The sequence below is a fragment of the Elaeis guineensis genome, chromosome 8 (assembly GCF_000442705.2).
Source record: "Elaeis guineensis isolate ETL-2024a chromosome 8, EG11, whole genome shotgun sequence".
In the NCBI taxonomy this organism is placed as follows: domain Eukaryota; kingdom Viridiplantae; phylum Streptophyta; class Magnoliopsida; order Arecales; family Arecaceae; genus Elaeis; species Elaeis guineensis.
The window spans coordinates 298,993-324,505 of record NC_026000.2 but is presented as its reverse complement, the minus strand read 5'-3'; the positions used below and the strand labels follow the sequence as shown (position 1 = coordinate 324,505).

Genomic DNA, 25,513 nt, shown 5'->3' with positions numbered 1-25,513 from the left:
ATGTCGTGTCCTGTTCCATCAGCCATAAGCCATTAGTGAGTGGGATGATGTGGATATGGTGGGTGATCCAACCGCGATACCGGTTGTATGTATGTAAATGAAAACGGAAAGGAATCCCAACTTTTTCAGAGGGGAGAAGAATAGAATATTCACCTGCACAGACGTACCGTGCATGTCATAACGCGCCAGCTGATTGCGGGATACAAGGATTCACCTCCCTTAGCGCGAATGTGCCGTTGGATCACCCACCGCGCAGCTCTCAAAGCGCTCCTAACTCCATCGTTCTCCCACGCGCGTCGAAGCGACCGGCGAATGATCCAGCGGTGGAATGTGGATTCGCACGAACGATACAACCCTATCCCTTGCGTGTGCGCTCCGAATCTACAGCGCGCTGCTCTTTCAACGGTGGAGCGGAGGTGCAACCCAGCAAGCATCAGCTGGCCCTGATGGTGCGCCATGCCCCACCGCTTTACTCTTCGAAGCCGAAGAAAATTCCAAAATCCACGTGGAGATTTTGGGTGTCACATGATCCCAAACAAGCCCACATCCCTTCCGCAGGCCTCCGTATTGCATGCACCCGGTGCAATTGGACCGCGCAAATCCCGCGCGCGGCACCGTGCATATGCTTTGGCATTTGCCCTGGTTCACTTGCACCTGGTGCATGCAATAATTTCTCCTCGCGCAGCTGGAGCAGCGCGGTCATGACTCATAAGCGAGCGTAACCCGGCCTCCAGACTCACCCGAACACTTCACTCCTCCCTTCCCTGTTCCTTAAATACTCCCTCCCCCCTCATACACGTACGAGACATAGACGAAATGGAGAAGAAGGTACGAGTCAAGAGAGAGCGGTGCAAGTCCCCCAGGAGGGAGGCCGACAGCAGCAGCCGCGGCGGCGGCAGGGTCATCAACCGACGTCGCCCGCTCTTCCGAGGGGTTCGCATGAGGAAATGGGGGCGATGGGTGTCGGAGATCCGGGTCCCCAAGAGCCGCACCAGGATCTGGCTGGGATCCTACTCCACCCCCGAGAAGGCGGCTCGAGCCTACGACGCCGCCGTCTACTGCCTCCGCGGCGACCAGGCACGCTTCAACTTCCCGGAGGATCGAATTCGAGGCCTCCACATCTCCGAGGAGCAGCGCCTGGCGCTGGCCGCCCACGAGGTGAAGGCCATCGCCATGAGGCACGCCTTCTCGGTGCCGCTCGACAGCACGCCCCTCTCATCCGCCAATGTCGCACCATCTTCCCAAGAATCCTCGTCGTCGGCGTCCACCGGTGCATGCAGCGCCAAAGTGCGTACGGCGACGGGTGGCGATTCTTGGTGGGATTCGCAGGACCCTGATGAATTCCTCTTCGTAGATGCAGCTGCGATAGAAGAGGTAATGAGGATGGTGGATTTGCTCTAAAACTCCAGCGCCCACACATCCTAGGTGCAAGTGTGAACATACACCCATGCCCGTGTGGAACATTGGAGAATCGATCAATAATATTGCTGTTTTTATTTATTGTATATCAGAAGTACGTTTTTTTTCTTTCTTTCTTTCTTTATTTTTCTTCTTTATTTATTTATTTTTTTTTGCAAAATATCTCAAATCGTTTTCTACATGGTTAGAAAAACTATATATATATATATATATATATATATATATATATATATTCACATGGGACATGGCCTTCTAGGTTAAAAACTTCAGAATTTCCAGTGCCTGCCGGCTAATTGACCAGGCATGATGACGCAATGCGGCTAGCCGGGAGTGATCCATTCAGCTGAATTGATCAGCTCATGGGTATTGTTTTTGCTGCAATTACAGACAAGTACAATACAACAAACATGCATTTTCCACTCTTGCTTTGTGCTACACTATTCATTCACGAAGAATGCATAAAAATTAAGTAGAATAGATAAAACTTATTAATTATCAACAAGAATTTTCGCTCAAAGTATATTTTAAGCCAGCTAAAGATAGATTTCCATGAAGGATGATCTAAAATTGCAAATCTCATGACTGTCCAAACAAAAGGCTCTTCATATCAAAAATGGCATGCCTCTGTTGTTAGGAAACCAAATATCGAATATGAGACATAAAAGGTAAACTCTTGGATTTAGTTGACAAGATGATGTAAATCTTTCTTCAGCCAAGTTCCGTTGTAGACCGATATCAGTTATTTTCTAAATCTTACTCCTTTTCTTCACCATCCCTTAAAATATATATGACCTCATACAACTTGAGAAAAATCAATCTATGAGGCAATGAAACCATGTCGAATGTGAAATTCGAACCTAATCAAGTTACTTTCTATGGTTGAAACAAGATATTACTCCAACAAAATGCTGAACACTTATTCCTCAAGGAATTCTCAGCTTTGCACCACACGTCCTTTCGCATGCTAGTACAGCTGGGCTTAGCATAAAGCAAATAGTATTAATACGGCAAGTGGCATCGATCGGGCCATTCATGACATACAAACGTCACACATCTAGCTAACACGACAATAATTGCTATGCAGTTCATATTCCACTAACTCTTTCCCACTAATAATGCAGACGTGAACAAGACCAACCATGAAGAGGTAACAATATTCACCTTTTGTCATACATGTCTATTATACCGTAATATGAATAATTAATACCAGCTTAATGACACGACTTCAATAAGAATTAACAATGTGATAATTTCTTAATAAATCAATTAGCATTAGCAATAAGTAATAAAACATGCCTCTGATATGAGTGAGGTTTAAAGGCAATTAATTATATGTTACTCATCCAATTCATTTTACTAATTCTGGCAAAAGAAGGTTTTGATCGTGGATGCATCTCCTCTAACTTGTAGCTTCCTCTTTTTTAGAAATTTCTTTCTATGTATATCTTCCAAAATTTTCAATTCTAAAAGTATGTACTTGTAAATTTGTACTTTGCATGAATGCATGTCAATGTACAATTATTTTGCGCCAACATCTCTACCCTTAGTGATGTTAATAGATATCAACTCAACCTAGTGTTAGATTCGTTTTGTAATTTAAATTTAATTTACTTGTAAAATAACAAAAATGTCCGTACCTTAAGTATGGAAACACATCTTTTGCTCTAAGATCGGTCAATGGTCAAGGGCTTACATGTTATTTTATATAAAAAAAAAGCTAATTTAGGCAATGTTCAACCAATAATATGAATTTAGCCATCACTGTTTTTCATCATCACTGGAAAACTAATTTTTAATTCAACAAAAAAAAAAGACAGACAAAAACATTGTTGCATTTCCCTGGAACTGAACAAATAATGATTGTAAAAAATAATTATCTTATAATAGTACATTCTAAGCATTGATATTAGCAAACCTTCAAGAATAGGATAAAAGAAAAGAAGGGTAATTTTCTCTAACAAAGTTGAGTATCCCATAGCAAGAAGTGAGTTCCCTCTGTAGACGCTCCTGCAAGAACTAGTTCAAAGTGCAAAGAACTCCCTCTTACCATTTGGAGATCGGCGAGAGCGGAGGGCCCTACCGCTGGACTCTAAAGCCTATGGAAATCCTCAAATAATGGACAAAGCACTTTTAATGAGGCAACTTTGATATATCATAATGGGAGGGTCTCTTGGCAGGTCATATGCTCCATCTTACAAATATCTTTTTTTCTCTGAGAACTCGTATGATTGTGTTTAAATTTTTTTTTTAATTTTTATAAATAATTTTTTAAAATAAAATTTTGATATTTTTAATTGATCATAAAAAATTAATTTATTATAAAATAATTTATTTTTAATTAAATATTTATTTTTTAAAAAAATTTATGTAAAATATCTATTATATCTTTAATAAATATAAAATCATATTTTTTTAATTCTAAATTTTATACAAATATTTATATTAATTTAAATATAATATTAATATATTATAATATAATATTAGATCATAATAATTTATTATATTAATATAATACTTGTTGGTACAAAAATCCGCTTGCGTCGGAGAAGCTGGAGTCGAGGGAGTCGCGGTCGCCGCCGGGACCTGCAAAAGAAGTCTAAACCGGAGGTGAGGTTGCTCCGGCAAGACCCTCCGACGCTCAAGTCAGTTCTCTGCCTCAACAAGAATGGAGTGCTCGAACGAAAATTTTAGCAGAGTTTTGGGATAGAAAATAGAGCTTAGAGAATAACGTATCTGGGGTCCCCCTTTTATAGACGGAAGGGGCAACAAATTGATGGCGATGTCTGTAACCATCTGGTAGTGGGCCGCCCAGAGTCAGGAGGTGTTTGTTGCGGAGAATAGTGGAGTGGACCCGTGGCTATCACCGGGGCGAGCTACGTGGAGTCTGTCACGGGGAGCGGAGCGGCGTCCGTTGTCGCGATTTGCCAGAGAATGGGAGAATCGCGCGGTATCCATCGCAGAAAGTGGAGCAGGATCGTGGCCATTATTAGGGCCTGTCAGGGAGTAATGGAGCTGCGTAGGGTCCACCGTAGGGAGTGGAGCAGAATCGTGGCCATTATTAGGGCCTGCCAGGGAGTAATGGAGCTGCGTAGGGTCCGCCGCAAGGAGTGGAGCAGAACCGTGGCCATTATTGTGGCCTGCCTGGGGGTCCAGACTTGTCGGCCGAAGTTCGGTTGGAGTCGGTAGCTGGAGACGGAGCCCGGCTCCCATAGGAGTCCGGTCGAAGTCCACCTGTAATCAAGGTCAGGGACGAAGTCCGGCTCCCGTAGGAGTCCGGACGGAGTTTACCTGTAAGTGAAGTCGCAGGTGGAGCTCGGCCCCCGTAGGAGTCCGGGTGAAGCCTTCCAGCAGTTGATGTTGGGGACGAAGTCCGGCTCCCGTAGGAATCCGGACGGAGTCTTCCCGCAGCCGGAGCTGGGGACGGAGCCCGGCTCCCATAGGAGTCCGATCGAAGTCCACCTGCAATCAAGGTCAGGGACGAAGTCCGACTCCCGTAGGAGTCCGGACGGAGTTTACCTGTAAGTGAAGTAGCGGGCAGAGCTCGGCTCCCGTAGGAGTCCGGGTGAAGCCTTCTAGCAGTTGAGGTTGGGGACGAAGTCCGGCTCCCGTGGGAATCTGGACGGAGTCTTCCCGCAGCCGGAGCTGGGGATGGAGCCCGGCTCCCCTAGGAGTCCGATCGAAGTCCACCTGTAATCAAGGTCGGGGACGAAGTCCGGCTCCCGTAGGAGTCCAGACTGAGTTTACCTGTAAGTGAAGTCGCGGGCGGAGCTCGGCTCCCGTAGGAGTCCGGGTGAAGCCTTCCAGCAGTTGATGTTGGGGACGAAGTCCGGCTCCCGTAGGAATCCGGACGGAGTCTTCCCACAGCCGGAGCTGGGGACGGAGCCCGGCTCCCATAGGAGTCCGGTCGAAGTCCACCTGCAATCAAGGTCAGGGACGAAGTCCGGCTCCCGTAGGAGTCCAGACTGAGTTTACCTGTAAGTGAAGTCACGGGCGGAGCTCGGCTCCCGTAGGAGTCTGGGCGAAGTCTTCTCGCAGTCGAGGCTGAGGACGGAGCCCGGCTCCTATGGGAGTCCGGGTGAAGCCTTCCAGCAGTTGAGGTTGGGGACGAAGTCCGGCTTCTGTAGGAGTCCGGACTAAGTCTGCCTGTAGCTGGAGTCGGAGACGAGATCTGGCTCCCGTAGGAGTCCGGTCGAAGTCCACCTGCAATCAAGGTCAGGGATGAAGTCCGGCTCCCGTAGGAGTCCGGACGGAGTCTACCTGCAGCTGGAGTCGTGGGCGGAGTCCGGCTCCCGTAGGAGCCCGGACGGAGTCTGCAGGTGAAGTCGTGGGCGAGGTCCGGCTCCCGTAGGAGTCCGAATGAAGTTTACCTGCAATTAGAGTCAGGACGGAGTCCAGCTCCCGTAGGAGTCCGGACGAGGTCTTCCCGCAGTCGAGGCTGAGGACGGAGCCCGGCTCCCATGGGAGTCCGGGTAAAACCTTCCAGCAGTTGAGGTTGGGGACGAAGTTCGGCTCCCGTAGGAGTCCGGACTAAGTCTGCTTGTAGCTGGAGTCGGAGACGAGATCTAACTCCCGTAGGAGTCCGGTCGAAGTCCACCTGCAATCAAGGTCAGGGACGAAGTCCGGCTCCCGTAGGAGTCCGGACGAGGTTTACCTGCAGCTGGAGTCGTGGGCGGAGTCCGACTCCCGTAGGAGCCCGGATGGAGTCTGCAGGTGAAGTCGTGGGCGAGGTCCGGCTCCCGTAGGAGTCCGGACAAAGTTTACCTGCAATCAGAGTCAGGGACGAAATTCGGCTCCCGTAGGAGTCCGGACGAGGTTTACCTGCAATTAGAGTCAGGGGCGAAGTCCGGCTCCCGTAGGAGTCCGGACGAGGTTTACCTGCAGCTGAGGCTGGAGTCGTGGGCGGAGTCCGGCTCCCGTAGGAGCCTGGGCGGAGTCTGCAGGTGAAGTCGTGGGCGAGGTCCAGCTCCCGTAGGAGTTCGGACAAAGTTTACCTGCAATCAGAGTCAGGGACGAAGTTCGGCTCCCGTAAGAGTCCGGACGAGGTTTACCTGCAGCTGAGGCTGGAGTCGTGGGCGGAATCCAGCTCCCGTAGGAGCCTGGGCGGAGTCTGCAGGTGAAGTCATGGGCGAGGTCCGGCTCTCGTAGGAGTCCGGACAAAGTTTACCTGCAATCAGAGTCGGGGGCGAGGTCCGGCTCCCGTAGGAGTCCGGACGAGGTTTACCTGCAGCTGAGGCTGGAGTCGTGGGCGGAGTCCGGCTCCCGTAGGAGCCTGGGCGGAGTCTGCAGGTGAAGTCGTGGGTGAGGTCCGGCTCCCGTAGGAGTCCGGATAAAGTTTACCTGCAACCAGAGTCGGGGGCGAGGTCCGGCTCCCGTATGTCACGGATTTCGCCTCTTGGACGAGCAAACCCGTGCGGCGCCCCGATGTCACCTGCACAAAGGAGCCAGCCAAAATGCACCCAGCAAGATGCACAGAAAAATACAAGAAAAAGGCACGGCAACACGCTCAGATATGGCACTGTAAGAACAGTATTTTCATTAATGAAATCAGAGGAATACAAGCCTATACAACCGCTACTCAGACTACAATTAGGGGCTCAGGAGGCAGGGGAGGCAACAATGGACACCGCAAGAATCCGCAAGGAAACCGGCCCACTGGATTGTTCTCGCCCACCCTCCCAACACTATACAAGCGGGGCATCCACCCAAATCCCACCCCGGGGGTTCCAAATGATCGAGCGGCATTGCATTTTCATGGCTCGCCTTCGGAAGCCCCGACATGATGAAAACACCCCAAAACCCACCCAAAACAAGGAAAAATGGTATGGCGGCGGTTGTTCATGCCATCTAGTTACAAGGTATGTACAAGATTGTGTCAGAGGCCATTGCCAAACAAAAATGCAAGGAAAAAGGCCCTGACAGACTCCCCCACTTGATCAGATCGACGTCCTCGTTGATGTGCTCCTTCTGTATGCTTCGACCCGATCCTCCTCGTGCCGTAGCGAATCCTCCGGTTCCCAGCTGGCTTCTGACTCGGGAAGTCCTCTCCACTTCACCAAGTATTGGATTTCTTCTGCACCACTGGGTAAAACTTGAACTCTATCCGCCAGAATGATGTCGACCCGTCTCTCCAAGGAGGTAGAAGTAGGGGTTGGACGGCTTGACATGTTCCTCGTGGGATCCATCTGGTCGGCATGGTACGGCTTGAGGCAACTTCCATGGAATACAGGATGCACCTTGAACCATACGGAAAGTTGCAACTGGTAGGATACATTTCCTACCCTTCTAATGATAGGGAATGGACCTTCATACTTGCGAACCAGTCCTTTATGCACTTTGCGAAAGAACCGAAGTTGAGCTGGTTGGAGCCTGACCAGCACCATGTCGCCTTGCTTGAAGTCCAAAGGTCTCCTTCCCCTATCAGCCCACTTCTTCATCTTCTTAGCAGCCTTCTCAAGGTATGCCCGTGCAATCTCCGTATTGCGATGCCACTCCTTGGCCAAATGATATGCAGATGGGCTATTTCCTGTATACCCCACAACCACTGTATGCGGAGTGGAGGGTTGCTGACCAGTGATGATTTCGAAGGGGCTCTTGCCCGATGCAGAGCTCCGTTGCAAGTTGTAAGAGAATTGGGCTATATCGAGCAACTTCACCCAATCCTTTTGATTGGCACTCACAAAGTGCCGCAAGTATTGCTCAAGAAGAGCATTTATTCTTTCAGTCTGGCCATCAGTCTGGGGGTGAAGGCTAGTGGAAAAGTATAGTTTGGAACCAAGGAGTTTGAAGAGCCCGGTCCAAAATCGTCCCAAGAACCTGGAATCTCTATCACTGATTATGTTCTGAGGGATGCCCCAATACTTCACCACATGCTTCAAGAAAAGTCGAGCCGCCTCCTCTGCAGAGCAATGTAGGGGTGCAGGAATAAAGATGCCATATTTGGATAACCGATCTACCACCACAAGGATCGATCCAAAATCCCCTACCCTTGGCAAGCTCGAGATGAAATCCATCGAGACGCTCTCCCAAGGCCGTTCAGGTATAGGTAGGGGTTCAAGGAGGCCACCAGGTTTGCACCGCTCTACCTTATCCTGCTGGCAAATGAGACACGTCCGAACATATTCTACCACATCCTCCCCCATTTTTGGCCAGTAGTATGCCCGCTCCAAGAGGGCAAGTGTTCGGTGCATTCCTGGGTGGCCTGCCCAAAGAGTGTCATGACATTCTTGCAAGAGCTCTCTTTTAAGGTTGCCCACCTGAGGAACATACACCCGACATCCTTTTGTGAAGATAAGTCCATCCTCGATCCAGAATCGCCGCGTCTTCCCTTCTTCGATGAGCTGCTTCAGGATCACAGCTGCAGGGTCCTTTAGTAGCCCCTCTCGAATCTTTGGTAGAAGGGTTGCTTGAACTTGGCTGATTTGACCTTGCTCATCCACCATCAGAGCCGCAAGCTCAGCCTTACGACTTAAAGCATCAGCCACTTGATTCATGCGCCCTGGCCTATATTCCAAGACCATGTCAAACTCTGCCAGAAAATCTTGCCAACGGGCTTGTTTGGGAGATAGCTTCTTCTGTGTTTGGAAGTAGCTAAGGGCCACATTGTCTGTCCGAACAACAAATCGTGACCCAAGGAGATAATGCCTCCATACTCTCAGACAGTGGACCACCGCTGTCATCTCCTTCTCGTGGACAGTGTATCGTCTCTCTATGTCATTTAACTTCCGACTTTCAAAAGCCACCGGATGGCCCTCCTGAATTAGGACCCCTCCAATAGCATAATCGGAAGCATCAGTGTGGACTTCGAATGGCAGTGTATGATCTGGCAGCCGCAGCACTGGCTCCTCCATCACTACCGCTTTCAAGTCCTCAAAGGCTTGCTGACACCTTGAGGACCAATCCCACGATTGGTCCTTCCGCAATAACTCCGTCAAGGGTGCAGCACGACGGGAATAACCCGTAATGAACCGCCTATAGTAGTTGACAAGCCCGAGGAAGGATCGTAGCTCCGTCACTTTGGTAGGGGTCTGCCACTCCTGGATGGCACGAACCTTCTCCTGGTCCATGCGTATCAGACCGCCCCCAACACGATGGCCCAAGAATAGAATTTCTTCCTGGGCAAAGTAACATTTCTCCTTCTTTACATAAAGGGAGTTCTCCCGTAGGATCCCGAGAATAGTCCGCAAGTGTTCCACATGTTCCTCCAATGTTCGACTATACACGACAATATCATCCAAGTATACCACCACGAACTTGTCGAGATAGTCATGGAATAATTGGTTCATCAATGTGCAGAATGTGGCTGGGGCATTCGTTAATCCGAAGGGCATCACCAGGAACTCGAATGCTCCATACCTTGTCACACAAGTGGTCTTGCCTTCATCTCCTCCTGCAATCCGGACTTGCCAGTATCCAGATCGAAGATCCAACTTGGAAAAATATCGAGCTCCACCCAACTGATCGAACAAGTCCGCAATTAAGGGGATTGGATACTTGTTCTTCACAGTCACCTTGTTCAAAGCCCGATAATCGACACACAATCGAAGACTCCCATCTTGCTTCTTCTGGAAGAGAACTGGGGCTCCAAAAGGAGCTTTTGAGCTACGGATAAGCCCTCCTTTCAATAGCTCATCAAGTTGATTTCGAAGTTCTGCAAGCTCCGGTGGGGCCATTCGATAGGGCGGACGAGCTGGACATTTTGCTCCAGGCTCTAATTCAATCTTATGGTCCACCGCCCGCCTGGGCGGTAAAGTCTTAGGCAACTCGGGGGGCATCACATCCTCAAACTCCTGTAGGACTCTCAAGACCCCAGGAGGAAAGGGACCCATCTCCTTTGGCTCCATTTCCAGCTTCAAGGCAGCCACATATGTTAGTTCTCCCTTCTTTATTCCCCTCTTCAATTGGAGAGAAGAGATTTGATGTATCCTTTCTTGAGTTTGCCGAGCAACAGGAACAACACAGGGAGACTCATCTCCCATCATGCATAAAGCATCTAGAAAGGGCATTGGCACCACCCTAGCAGCTTGAAGAAAATCCATACCCAAGATAACTTGAAAGTCATCTAAGGGTACAGCCATGAAATTGGCCTTCCCACTCCAAGTTCCGACCCGAATAGGCACATCCCTTGCAAGCCCAGCAATGGGCTGTGCTTCCGAGTTCACCGCCTTCATTCGACTGGAGTCCCTCTCCAGCTTCAACCCAAGACGGGTAGCTTCACGATCGGCAACGAAGTTGTGGGTTGCCCCTGTGTCCACCATCGCTCGAGTCACATGACCGTTGAGCTCCACTTGCACATACATGAGTTCACTGATCCGTCGGTTGGATTGCTGGTGAGTCTGCTGTGGCTTGAGTTGTTGTTGATGGTGTGGCTTCTGCTGTTGTTGCTGCTTGAATGGCTTGGACTGCTCCCCCACTTGACCTTTGATGGCATTCAGCAACCTAAGGGCACCCATGCGAGGGCCCTCAGCCTGCTCCTCCTCATCACTGCTGTTTTCATCAGGGTTGGTCGGACTCTTCTGCACAGTAGCCTGTAGTGCATTTAGAGCTTGTTTTTGGGGACAGTTCTTCACCATGTGTGGCCCTCCACATAGAAAACACCCCGACTTTGGGGCCCTTACTATTTCCTGATCTTTCATCTTGAAGTCTCTCTTCTTCTCATTGATCACAGCCTTACCCTTGGATAGCTTGTGATTCTTAAAGGTATTCAGAGTGGGTTTCCTCCTCTGGTGGTCAGAGAGGAGGTAATCTGTTAGACGCTCGGCTGCGGCCTGGGCAGATGCCAAGTCTGCGACACCCCTCCTCTGTAACTCCTGCTGGGCCCATGGTTTCAAGCCCTCCAAAAAGTGAAACAACTTATCTTTCTCAGACATGTCTCGAATGTCCAACATCAATGCCGAGAACTGCTTGACATACTCTCGAACAGTCCCAGTTTGTTTGAGATGCCTTAAGTTTCGTCGGGCAATGAATTCCACATTCTCTGGCAAAAACTGTGCCTTAATCTCCCTCTTCAAGTCCTCCCAGCTGGTAATGGTACACCGCCCGGCTTGGATGTCTTCATACCGAGTCCGCCACCATAATTTGGCATCCCCGGTTAAGTACATTGTAGCCAAGATAATTTTGGTGTCTTCAGAGTCAGGCCGCACCACTCGAAAGTACTGCTCGATGTCGAACAAGAAGTTCTCCAACTCCTTTGCATCACGAGCTCCACCATAACTTCGAGGCTCTGGTGCTCGCATTCGGCCTTGCCCACCATCACCAGCAGTTGGAGTTGGTATGGTACTGACTGCTCGGGTCAAGACTGCGACTCTAGCGGCTAGATCATTGAATTGCTCCCGCAGGTGCTGGATAGACTCCTGCGTGTTGTCGCTAAGGTTGTCCACCGTCTCAATGAGCTGCTCTTGATTCAACTCCAGGCTAGTCAGACGATCTCTCAGGGAGAACAAGGGCACTAAGCCCTCCTCAAGCTGGGCCAAATGGGTTTCCACCGTAGAGATCCGCTCTCGATGGCTTCGCGGTTTCTCAATGTCGGCTTGTCCTTCCATAGGGGCTGAGGCGGCAACCATTGCCTCCTCCTCTTGCATCATCCCACTTGTCTCACCACTGTTCTTGCGTCCCATCTGTGTTGCACAGGTTCCTTCGATCGTGCCTGCTCTGATACCACTTTGTCACGGATTTCGCCTCTTGGACGAGCAAACCCGTGCGGCGCCCCGATGTCACCTGCACAAAGGAGCCAGCCAAAATGCACCCAGCAAGATGCACAGAAAAATACAAGAAAAAGGCACGGCAACACGCTCAGATATGGCACTGTAAGAACAGTATTTTCATTAATGAAATCAGAGGAATACAAGCCTATACAACCGCTACTCAGACTACAATTAGGGGCTCAGGAGGCAGGGGAGGCAACAATGGACACCGCAAGAATCCGCAAGGAAACCGGCCCACTGGATTGTTCTCGCCCACCCTCCCAACACTATACAAGCGGGGCATCCACCCAAATCCCACCCCGGGGGTTCCAAATGATCGAGCGGCATTGCATTTTCATGGCTCGCCTTCGGAAGCCCCGACATGATGAAAACACCCCAAAACCCACCCAAAACAAGGAAAAATGGTATGGCGGCGGTTGTTCATGCCATCTAGTTACAAGGTATGTACAAGATTGTGTCAGAGGCCATTGCCAAACAAAAATGCAAGGAAAAAGGCCCTGACACGTAGGAGTCCGGACGTCGCGAGGAATCCGGTCGATGCTGGCGGGGTCCTGTCCGTCGGCAAAACTTGGGAGTGTGGCGGAGGCTCGGCCGCCCGGGAGGTTTGAAGAGATGTTGCCTGAGGTCGAAAGTCAGTTGGATCCCCGGAGGGTCACTCCCATCACGAACTTCGGCTGGAAGATATTTTATACCCAACAATATTAATATTATATTAAAATAATATTAATATAATATTATATCATTATTTAATATTTCATCTTAATTATTTATTAATATTTTATAAAATTTTAATTGTGAATCCTTACCGTACCATCATTTTTCATCTATGAAAATGTCAAAACTCATTTTTTTCATAAATTTTTATTTTTCATGAAAAAAAAATTATTATTTTTTTTTAATCTCAAAACGACCTCCTGTTCACTTTCCGAAAACTACATCTAAAGGATAAGTATACAGAGCAGAGTCTACTAGTTTCCTCCCCTTCCTTCTCTCTCCCATTTCGACTTCTTTTCGCTTCTCTTCTCTGATGCACCAGCCTACCTCCAATGGCATTGAGAATTCCGCCGATTGGTCGTAACTCATTATCACCCCCCTTCTCTTCCTATCAAATCTCATGACCTCAAATCTACTCAAAGTCTTTGCCTCACCGCTGATTGCTTCTACCACCGGGTATCACCATTCTTGTCATGTCAAGAATGATACCGTGAGCAACAGGTTGAGCTAATTAATCACTGGAGATCTTGAGAAGGTACCTAAAATCAAACTACCAAGGATGATATATCAAGAAGACTTTGTATCAGTATACAAAAAGATTTGTATTACAGACAACAAAGAAGGGAAACAAAAAGGGAGCAATGACTAGGTTTTCTAGTCAGTCCATTGGTCGATGAAGGTCTTCCCATCAATTCCTCTCTTTTTATCTTTCAGCTGAACTAATGGATGGAACTCCATTGATTTTTCCTATCGAGCTAAGGTTTTATCATCGATGGTTGCCTCGTGGAAGAGAAGACAGGGGAGATATCAATTTGAGAGGAGAGATGGAAAGAGAGGAGAAGGAATTAGAGGAAAAGTCAGTTTCAAGTGGGGCATAGGAAGCTATTACGCATAGGAAAGGAGAGAGGAAGTACAGAAATTTTCGGAAGGGGGTAATCACAGCGATGGCCCTTTCTTATTCTTTGCTTTCCCTCATTTATATATATATATATATATATATATATATATATGTATATATATATATATACATATATATATATATATATATTCTTTACTAAAAATTTTTTTTTTTTCCCCATTTCTCTCAATCCCCACTAGAGAGGCTTCGTTACTCGTTAGTTGATATTTGGCTTACATACTTTGGGATCCATGAGAAGGGATACGTGGCGAGCTAACAATATCCCCCTGGATGATATCCACTTGTGACCTCACTAGAGGATTTTTAATTAAGATTGCTTAACACAGGGAGCCCCTTGCGGGGAAAGGCAAGAAGAAATTTATTAACTAGGGCTCCAGATTGATTACAAAGTATCGCTTTTACATCAATCATAGATAGATTTGATGATTGAGATTTTGCGGACCCTGATCTAAACCAACCAGCTTAGTTTTGAACTAGTCCATAACCATGAATCATGAACATAAACTATTAAATCTATCTCCATTGGCAGCTCTGCAAACGGGAGGAGCGAGGGCCGGTGCTCTACCAAATCGAAGGCAGCCCCATGTCCAGACCAATATTCAGTAATCAATGATGACCGCATTAATCAATTGATAGGAGAGTAGGTTATGATTGTCTTCTTTTCCGCATATCAAAGAATAGAGTTGAGAGATTTTAGAATATTACGCTCTTATTTAGCTCTGTCATGTGTCAGTCATACGATAGTTCCGGTCAAACAGACATGCTTGCGAGTATTCGGACAAACACATCTCATCAGTCCGGTTGCATCATGAGACATGACCACAAACTTTTGGCGCACAAATCTTATGGGGTAAAAATGATGATAAAAAACGAGGCATGGAATATAACGTTTCAAGTCTGGAGTTGACGCAAAAGACGAAGTGAATACTCACTCAACGAGGCTTCTATTGCTAAGCGAGCATAGCAGGATTTCACCTACCTTGCTGTGAACTGTGCCGTTACTGATTTAACAAAATCATTGTTCAGACGAGCAACAGCAGGGTAATAAGCTAGACTTCTTCATTCCTCCACTAAATAAAATTCACACTCGCTGTCATGGTCATTTACCCGTAACTCTCTCAATTTTGTCTCGCAAGTACTCGGTGAATGCATCAGAGTCCCAAGAAACATATCTGAAGCAAGTATTGGCTTGAAATTCACTAGAATCTTACGTTGAAAATGTCAGAATGTCACAGCAATGTCAAAAATAGTTGAACAAGTACAAACAGCAGCAGATTCACTCCCTGGTCTCTGATTTGCCAAAAAGTACATGAGATTCCAGAATCAGCCTCAATCATGATCTCAAACCTACAACTCCCAGTCGATGGGTCCTTGTTTGTGATGGTTGCTAAGTTTGAAAATCCACAAGCCACATCATCCTGATCGTTCTTCTGGTAATAACTGTTGAATGCATATGAAATGTTCCCTCGGGTATCCATATCACCACATGAAGTCTTATATCCAAGGCTGGTGCAGTCTGCATTCGCACACGCGTAGCTCACGCTGGGAGCAACCCTCGAATCATCAAGATTCACTGAAGGCTTCAAGACACACCACTTCTTGTCCAGATAGTTGACATTCTTGGCCCTTACTAAACCACCTGAGTTCGACGTCCCAAGATTAAGTTGATACTTGGGCAAACCGTCATAGGTAAAGATACCCCAGTGCCGCTCGAAATTTCCTGGCTGGATGCTCTTTTCATCCTCATCGATCAAACTAAATAGGTATGCATCAATGGGTCCTGGTCTCATTGGTGTGCCCTGCCCCGTTGCAATGTGGGTCATGAAACCCTGATTGAATCTTTGAGCATACTGAATATTTGCATTCATGTCCCCATCTGTGGGCCATCCAATTTCACCAACAATGACTGGGAGATTTCCGAAGCCATTCTTCTTCAAGGCCCATATAAGAGTATCATGATTTGCATCAAACATGTTGTCATAGGTTGCTGAAGCATCAACAACAGGAGACGAAGATCCTCCAAAGAAGGCATATTCCACAGGAAAGTTGGGGTCACTGTAGAGGCTGATGAAAGGGTAGATGTTTACAGTGAAGGGAGCAGCATTGTCGCTGAGGAACTTGACGATAGCAAGCATGAGGTCGCGGATGTCAGAGCGGAAGTCCCCATCAGAAGGCCGGCCACTCGATGATTGGTAGACATCAGCATTAAGGGGAACAGTGACTTTGACTTGGCTGCTCAGACCAGCTTTAATGAGGGCACCTTGAATATTTTGGAGGGCTGGAAAGGTTGATTGCAGAAAACTCCCATTATATGTCTCCAGGAAAGGTTCATTTCCAACAGCAACATACCTATCGACAAGGAGCAATTTTGGTCGGTAAGAGAAGAGTTCATGACTCTCTCGGTAAAAGCTTCAGGATGAAATATGCTCAGATATAATGATAAAGGTACACTGGTCACAGTTGGAGCAGGTTGGCATTAGGTCATCTGTGAAATTTCCTTATGATAAAACAATTTGCCCTGAATGTTACGAAAGAAACAGATTAATGTTAGTGTTCCTGTATCATGTTTATTTGTTAAGCATGTGCATTCATCATATACTTCCATGACGACTACAATCAAGAGAGTCTTTGAATGTAAAAAGTTTAGGTTTCACCTCAAGAACCGGTGAACTTAAACACTGACATGAGCCTTGGAAACTGTTGCAATCAAAAGCTCATGACTCGGCACGTGAGGTATTGTCCGCTTTGGCTTACGGCCCATAGTCCGGCGGCTGTGTGGGTCATTTTTGGACCTCATAATTTTGCTCCTTAAAAGACGCCTCACGTGGTAAGGATAGTCCCTTCCTATATAAGCTAGATTTTCCCTTGACTCCAACAAATGTGAGACTAATGATGCCCTTCCTTGCCCCTCCAATCAACGGAGAATTTGTGTACTCTAGTGACCGTGTCTGTGTACTCCCACAAAATGATGTTTAGATGAAAGGAGCCCAACAGTCCATAAAAGGTGATGCCCTTCTTCTAGCGCCAATGTTGCAGTCAAGGGCTCATGCCTAGACACGTGAGGTATCGTTCTCTTTGGCCTACGACCCATAACCCCAGGACTGTATGGGCCATTTTTAAGCCTCACAGTTTTGCCTCTTAAAAGACGCCTCACGTGGAAAGGATGATCCCTTCCTATATAAGCTAGATTTTCCCTTGACTCCAACAAATGTGGGACTAATGATGCCCTTTTTTCTACACAACAAAAACTGTATTTGCGAGTATAAAAATTAACTAATAATTGAAAAGCTTGGATAGATATAGTATGGCTCTAAGCATGTAGAAGCAAGAGGATGCACAATATCACCAAGCCATTTCAGGATGCAAACTATATAGAGGACAATGAATCTACTGCTTCCATCTTTATTAGACCTGACTTTCACAACAATGGATCGACAATGATATGTTTGACCAGGTAATATATATATGGAACATGGAATTGGCTGCAACATTAACTGCCATTAACTGCATCAAAGCATATGATTAAAAAAATTAAATCACAGGAATATTTCCTCCATTATCCACACCAACATTAGCTGTAGGTTCTTGTGGTGTCTTGAAATATGGGAGGTTCGGCATTGAGATGTGTTTTGGAATCACACCATATACCACAGATGTTGACTTCATGGCAGAGTTCAAGGGCATTGTTTGGACTGTCAAGTTGATAATGTTTAAATAGTTCTAATGGTTAATAGATAAGGTTTCAATAATTCAAACAATGTTTCAACACAATAATCCTAATACACAATGTTTCAACAGTTATAAGTTTGTGCAGCAGAAATTCTGTTATAGTAGTGCCAAAGGCAGAATTGAGCACCTATTGATAGTCCTAATATGAAGCAGTGAAGCCTTTTTCTTAGTTTGGTAAGAAAGCAGAGGAAGACAAGAGATGATGCAGTCTCCATGTTCAAGAGAAGCTTTACGAGATGATTAGAATGCAAAGAGTTGAAAAGGAATAAAAGTAAGGACAAGGGACAAGACCAGTCTTATTATGACAATGTTTTGTTTCAAATGGTATTTCCAGTCATATATTTGAGTTCCAATATTAAGGTATTCTAATGTATCTTCTCCTTAAATTTGTGCAGGATCTTTTTAGATTTCTTCCTTCTGGTGATCCCTTCTTGCTTTTGGCTGGGTTGGGGGGGCGGGGGGGGGGTGTTGTGGAGGGGGCACGCGGGCACGTGAGGGTGTTCAATGGGCATTCTTTGATGTTTTCTCAACAAACCAAAGGAATAAGGAGGTGAATTCCTGGTAATGGAAGCAAAGCTTTCTACAAGTTGTTTTCAGGAATTAGGAATTTAATATATCTTTGCTCTCACTATTGAGAGTGGAATCTGCCATAGGAAAAGCCCAGTTTTATGTGCATCAAAGAATAACATAAAAAACCTCAACTATGTTAAACTGATTAATTGGGTCCTGTTTCGCAAAGTTTTTATTTCTTGCTTTTGTTTTCAAATACCAAAGAAGAAAAATTATACAATCTGAATAACATGTTTAGTAACATCCTTTATTTGTTTTAAACATTTCAGAAAAATCAAACTTTGGGTTGCATTTTTTTTTTTAACAAAAAAATGAAAACAAAAGGCAAGAGTAGCTGAGTTTACATAAAAATTATATCATTAAAAAAAAAATCCATGTGGTATTTCATATAGAAAAGGAAACAAAATATGACACCTTTACCAAGCAGACTTTTAGTTCCTTGCATTTTTCTTCCCTTTTGTTAATACTCTTTGTTTGGTTCAGCTCTTAGGCACTTTTCTCCATGATTTGAGGCAAATTGTCAACCAAGATTCTTTTTTCCTCTTTTCCTTTGATAGCTCAGTACACAGGCTTTATTATTCTACAAAAGGGGGGTACCCAGCACCTGCAATATCAAAAACCAAAGACCCATGGAATGCACAGCCTCGAGCATTCGAACCCCTCAGCTACGAAATGTGACATCAGAAACATGGACTAAGCACACACAGTATGGTAGATCCTCAGAAGTGCAAGACCAGAAATAGAAAGTTCATGTGGTAGTAAAAGTGGCCAAGGAATCATGGTGCAAAATCAGTTGAAATGACACTCAAAAATGCACAATTAGTAATGGTTGCAATCATGGAGAAGCACCATTTTAGCTCTTATGTAAGAGCAAGAAGGACTGATGCAAATGGCAAGAGAGGTTTGCATGCAAGATAAAAATGGGTGTACCAAGATGAGTTATGCCTATCTTTTCTTTTTCTTTTTGTTTTGATGTAAAAAAAGACGAGCTCTATGTCATATATAGGGCTTAGTTACAAGATAAAAATAGGTGCATCAAGAGGTGCTATGTCATGTGTGAGCCTTGGTTGGGACAAACGACACACAAGCAGCTGGAAGACTTAATAAGCAGCAAAATATATTAGGAAAAGTTGACCAACAGGATGTAGGTGGTCTAAGAATGAAGTATCCTTGAGAGTCCATGAGAAACTGAAGCCCAAAAGTTATATCACTGATTCTATAGCCTACACAACAAGCACCAACTAATGCCAGAGTTATTTGAGTCTTTCAAGGAATTTCTAAAGTAACTACAGCAAATTAAATGTATGCTAGGCAAGGATCTAAAAGATTTGGCAATGAAGATTGTTCATAGAAGATCAACCACCAAGCCTGAAGATCGGAATAATTATGACCCCAAGAAAGGAGAAACAATATGAAGAAATAGAATGAAAACCCAAAAGTTTCAAGTGATGAGACAATGTATGACAACTAAATGATAATAAATGCATCAAAGGCAAATCAATCATGGGTGGAATGCAAGAAAATGATGTATGATACTAAGTTATACTTCATGAAGAAAAGGTCAGCATGGACCAAAATTAAGATGATCTGAATCAAGACAATGGAAGCTGATTGGGTTTGGCAGCATAAGATGCTATTTACTTGATACATTGAGCACGTATTTGGCATAATCAACATTTGCGAGATGCGAAACAATATGAATCACATAAAAAGGTGACAGTGCCCACTTGGTTTGCAGTAAATATGGATAGAAAAGAGATGTGGAGCTTATGGGCAAGTAGCTATCGAGCATAAGGCTCTAACCACTTGTAAAGGTTCAAAGAATGTTGTTTCATGGCTGTTACAAACCAAAGCTTCAAAAAAATCTCAAAAAAAAAAAAAAAGGCATGCAGGAAAATGGTAAGATAAAGCAGGCAACCGGTGTGACTAAACATGACATACTACAAGTGTAGTGTTCTGTCAACACACCAAAAGCATAACAGTACTATGCATGTTCTTAATCAAGGCATGGGACATTTCTTTTGTGCCATTTCATATTGTCTTATCGAAATGGAGGTGACCTTGGTCACTTTTCTCTCAAAGAAAGATCCAGGGATTAGGAATGTAAGCAGAAACATGTAGGACAAATTGTCAAAAATATCAAGAAGCACTGGGATTGAAGGAAACTGGGTTGAACTCAAAATAGCTGGCTTAATAGAACTATAATTCAGTTTCAAGAAGTTCTAAAAGTTACAAAAATACCACCAGCAATTAATGATGCCTTTAGTTTTGAGTTAATTTAGTTTCTATTTTGAGTTGGAATATATCTGCTTCTTGGCTTCAGTCGACCACTTTAGAGTACTGGTGTGCCTTATATTGAGTAGGAAAATAAAGTCTTGTAGAGTGAGCCTATGTAGGACAATAAAGTATTACACTCTTTTGCTTGTATGAGTAGGAATAGAATAGGAGCTGGTTCTTGGATTATACAGTCCCCAAGCTGTGAAATGATGGGCATCATATGGATCAATAAAATATTATTACTTTTGCTTTATCTCTTGTGAGTCAAAAGAAGAGAGTGTCGTTCTAATAAGAGCTTTGAGGGAATCAAGTTCCTTTCATTTCGATTGATGGATCAAGCAAAGAGATGATGATCTCTTTGTTTTGCTCCTTTCATTTTGATACATGGAGCAAGCAAGAAGATGATGATCTCTGTGTTGTGGGGTACACTACCTCGATCATTGTCCTCGAGACTCATCCTTAGTCATTATCCTTGGGACTCATCCTCGGATATCCTTTTCGAATTAACTGAAGTGTTGAGGTGAACTCCAATGACGAACACCATCTGGATGTCCTGATAAGGAAGAGGACAACTTCACCGGACTTAGTCTCTAGACATCATTCCCGACCATACGTTAAAAACATCAATGTACCACCATTGATCCAGTTGTTAGACTAGCACCGATGACTCCCGCTAACAACTCACCAAGACCGCCATGGAGAGCCAGGTCGAAATGACTTCATCGGCCTCCATCCGACCCTTGGCTCGGCCGCTTGCCGCCCTAAGATCGGGATCTTACCAACCATACGGGATAAGATCCTATGATCAGCGCTGATAGATGAGGCCTCAACTATGTCGACCTTAGGCTATTGACCTATTCAGCCACATGGACAACTAACTAGAATCTTAAAACAAACTCTCAAAACATGGGCACTATCCATGATTAACAATCCTGATTTGTAGGTTAGTGGCCAGATTTTCTATCCTAACAGCTTGACAAATCATGGCCTAGCCTAACGATTTATTAGGTTCAAATATAACGGCCTACGACTCCACTTCCATATAAAAAGATAACAAGAGGACTCTTAAGGTAAGTTTAATTTCAGAGAGAAAACCCCCTTGCGCTCTTACCCTTTCCCTCTCTTTCTTTTCTACTATTCTCAAGCTTCGACTGACTTAAGCATCGGAGAGTCTCCTGCCGAAGAACCCCCGGCAAGAGTGGACTTCCCTTGTAGGTTTCTTTCGACATCCTGATTTTCGGATAGGCATCCACCCTCGACCACATTAACTTCAACCAGAGTCTTGCAGCAATACTTTGTATTTTTTTCAAGACAGTGATCCCCTTCCACTATTCCCATGCTTGTGCTGCATTAGGTGGCATCAGAGCAGAGCTCTTCCTCGGCCTAATGGCTTCTAAAAATGACAATAGTGGCAACTTTCAACAAGAAACATGGATAACATTCCAGCTAATCAGTACATGATGTAGGACATGGTCAATACATCAATTGAGATGATTTAAAGATCGCTTCAACAAGTGATTGTTGGGTCAAATCAACTTCATTTGCGGACTTATATATGCCCTATGGTCAACGATGGTGTTCACGACCAGGTGGATCATGATCAGGGGCATATGCAAAATCACCAAATTCAGTCCTATAAAGATGGCTTCATCGATGAAAAGATTGACGAAATTATTTTACAAGGAGATGCTAGACATGGAAAACTGCAAGACCGAGTCCATTGTTTATCGTACCGATATGTACCATCCCATACCAAGCATATATTGTACCGTATTAGTACCAAACAAAAACTTGGTACCGAGAGCATACCCTCCATACAAGCATACCGACACTATACCAGCATGATACAGGTACGGGGCCTGATACCGACGTAACTATTGCATGAACGTTGACAACCCTACTTTCAATAGACAGTCAAATATTGAAGATTTTCTTGATTGGCTTGCTGAAGTTGAGAGACTTTTTGATTATATGGAGATTCTGAGTCGAGGAAGGTGAAACATGTTGCCTACAAATTGAAGCATAGAGCTTCAGTATAGTGGGAACGGTTACAATAGGAGCATATTTGGCAACTAAAAGCCCCTAATAGACATGGCAAAAATGAAGAATTTATTGAAGGTACGGTTCTTACCAGTTGACTATGATCAAGCAAGGGAACTATAGCATGAAAGCTTATGCAAAGGAATTCTTTAATTTGGCTTTGTATAATGATTTAATTGAGACCAAGTGACAGCCAGTTGCTAAATTTATAGGTGAACTAAAGTCATCCATGATAGGATCTCTATTCAGCCTATTTGGACAGTTAATTAAGTAATTAGGCCCGTAACTAGGGCAGAGGTGCAACTAGAATGGCAACAAATCCAATCAGCAAGTTATTGTAACAGATTATAGAATAGAGTAGCACAAGAAAGTCTTGTGGAGTGTTACCCTAGGTAGGACAATAAAGTACTTTGGTGTTTTCCTCGTACGAAAGATTATAGAATAGGGAGGTGGTTCTTGGATTATAAGAGGCTCCCCAAGATGTACAATGATGGACATCAATTGTGGGTCAATAAATCATTTACTACCCTTTTTTGGTTCTTCCTGTCTATTGGGAGTCAAGAGAAGAGAGTATTTGTCCGAATCAAGTTCCTTTCATTGATTCGTGGATGAGGCAAGGAGATCAAAGTGCTCTCTTTGTGTTTCTTCAAAAGGATGGTGATCCTCTTCCACTGCTCCATCTTCCATCACCGCGAGTCGAGCGGATCGATCAGTGCCCTCCAGGCTATCCTAGTTGGGCCGGATTTTGGCGGCAACAATAAGCATCCACTCTCCTATCTCATTCTGATGTTCAGAAAACAACACGCAACCGAATGAAGCATGCTAATTGGGCAACACAGGTTGAGAATGACGGTCTATTTTGCAAGGAATACATATGACCTCATTTCCGGTCAAATCATTTCGCAGTCAAATGGCAGGATTTTGTGCTAAAAAAAATCCTTTTTTTTGAAATATCTATGTGTGTGTATATATATGTAGAAACCGTATTGACTGAATCAGAGATTAAGAAAACGTTAGCAGAGCATACAAAAGTTGGGAATAAAAAAGGGGAACCTGATATTAACTCCACCGTTGATGTAGTCGGAGACATTTGCCTTGACCCACTGCTCCGCGGCCTTGACGCTCGTCGCCAGCGTTGCCAGCATGTCGTTGGGGATGCCGACCATCACCTCGAGGCCGCTCTTCTTGAGGGCATTCATCGTCCCGTCCTCCGCATCAAACAGCTTCACCTTCTGGAACCCATTCTCCCTCAGCATCCGCACCACCACGGAAGCTGGCAGCGGGTGGCTCGTCTGCATTCCCCAGTTCGCACCGATCCCACTCACAGATACCACCAGGCACAGCCAACAAATCACCCCCACCACCGGTGAAACCCACCATCCCCTCTCCGTCGCCATAGTCCTGATATCGCAGAGACTCGGGTCCAGATCACCTTTAGATCCACCTCGTACGCTGCAGGTGCCTTGCAATGGCTGTCGAATCCAAGGAAAAAATTGGGCCTTGATAAAAGTCTCGGCAACTGCCACCAAATCTTGCTCCAAGAGACCCTGAAAGCAACCTCAAGCAAGAGTCACAACCACACCACCAATCGGAGGCCCTGAATGCCAAAAAAATTGAAACGAAAGAGTGCAGTCAACTCTTTTTAAAAAAAAAAAGCCCGTTCGTTTTCTATATATCAAACAAAAAAAAAAAAAAAAAAGACCAAAGAAAAGGATGAAGAATAAGCTGCAAGAACAGAGATGCCAGAAACAAATAAAAATAAAAGCAAGAAGCTGATTAAAGGAGGCTCGGGAAAAAAGAGCTCCTTGAGACCCCAGGAGACAAAGTAAAAACTGATAAGGGGCTCGTCAAAACTGGGTCGGTGAGATGGTTTCTAACTTCCAGCTCATCTCTGAGGTGGTGGTAGAGGTAGTGGTAGTGGTGATGGTGAGAAAGAATTCCGCAAAAGCGTGGAGACACAATACGGAGATGAGACAGAGAGACTGGTGTGATTGGATGGAGATGGAGGAGCTCAGCCTCACACACCAATGCTGTTCTGACAGACAGGCAAATGGGGTGAGAGAGAGAGTAAAATATTGGAAAAGATTCGTGACCGCACAGACCAATCCATGCCGCTTGTACTGACGCAACAGGGAGCGGATTAGGACCCCGAGAAAAAAAAAAAAAAAAGAAAAAAAAGTTGCTTTATAGTAACGCGGCCTCGAAACGGGGTCTACATCCCAGAGAGTCCCACCTACGTTGGCCTTTTCCGGGACTCGATCTGGTTCTCGATGCAAGGAAAAGATTCGAGGAAGAAATAATTACTTTCCATCCATGAAAATGAAAGGAATTCATAAATATCTACACAAAATAGGGGATGGAGAGTGCAGGGAGACAGGGAGGCCTTTTTCTAAATAATATAAAAAAAATATTTATATAATTAATATAAATTTTAATTTATTTATTAAAATAATATTAAAAAAAAATTATTTTGAATGTCATTTTCTCTTTACCACATCATCCATATTTTTCCACATAGACGTCATCCGAAAAAAAAAAAAAAAAAAACATCATTTAAAATGATGTTTTTAAAAACGCCATTCAAAATTATGTTTTTTATTTTTTCTTCCAAAAAAAAATAAAAAAAAAATAAATTTTAAAATTTTAAATTAATAAATAAATTAAAATTTTAATTTTGAATAAAATTTAAAATATAAAAATTTGAATTTGTAATTCAAATAAAAAAGATAATTTTAGATGATTTCTTTTTTTCAAATTAATTTTTTTAAAAAAATATCTAATGAAAAATCTTAAAATTTTAAAAAATTAAAAATATCATAGAAAAAGAAAAAGAAGAGAAAGAAATGTGAAAGAAATAAAAATTATAAATTTAAATTTTAAAAAATTAAAATTTTAAATTTAATTCAAAAACATCATTTCAAATTTTTGCCAAAAATGTTCAAAAAAATAAAAAAATTAGAAAAACAAAAAGTACCATTAAAAAATAAAAATTTTAAAAAAAATAAAAAAAAATAAGAATTATAATTTGAAATTTAAAAAAATAAATTTTTAAAATTAATTAAAATAAAAATATCATTTCAAATTACTTTCTCAAATTTAAATTAATTTATTTAAAAAATATTCGAAAGAAATAAAAAAATAGCCT

General features: G+C 44.2%; 2 protein-coding genes across 2 annotated transcripts; one reads left to right on the top strand and one right to left on the bottom strand.

Annotated features, from left to right (window-relative positions):
* Nucleotides 1–753: 753 nt before the first annotated feature.
* Nucleotides 754–1,495, top strand: LOC105036705 (ethylene-responsive transcription factor ERF015). Its single transcript, XM_010912448.4, has one exon. It carries the CDS (start codon nt 817–819, stop codon nt 1,399–1,401), a length of 585 nt encoding a protein of 194 aa, XP_010910750.4. The 5' UTR covers nt 754–816; the 3' UTR covers nt 1,402–1,495.
* Nucleotides 1,496–14,925: 13,430 nt separating this feature from the next.
* Nucleotides 14,926–24,421, bottom strand: LOC105050902 (glucan endo-1,3-beta-glucosidase 6). Its single transcript, XM_010931121.4, has 2 exons — nt 23,422–24,421; nt 14,926–16,101 (listed from the first exon to the last, which is right to left on the bottom strand). The coding sequence occupies exons 1-2, from the start codon at nt 23,763–23,765 to the stop codon at nt 14,982–14,984; spliced, it is 1,464 nt and encodes a 487-aa protein (XP_010929423.1). The 5' UTR covers nt 23,766–24,421; the 3' UTR covers nt 14,926–14,981.
* Between the last annotated feature and the right edge of the window lie 1,092 nt (nt 24,422–25,513).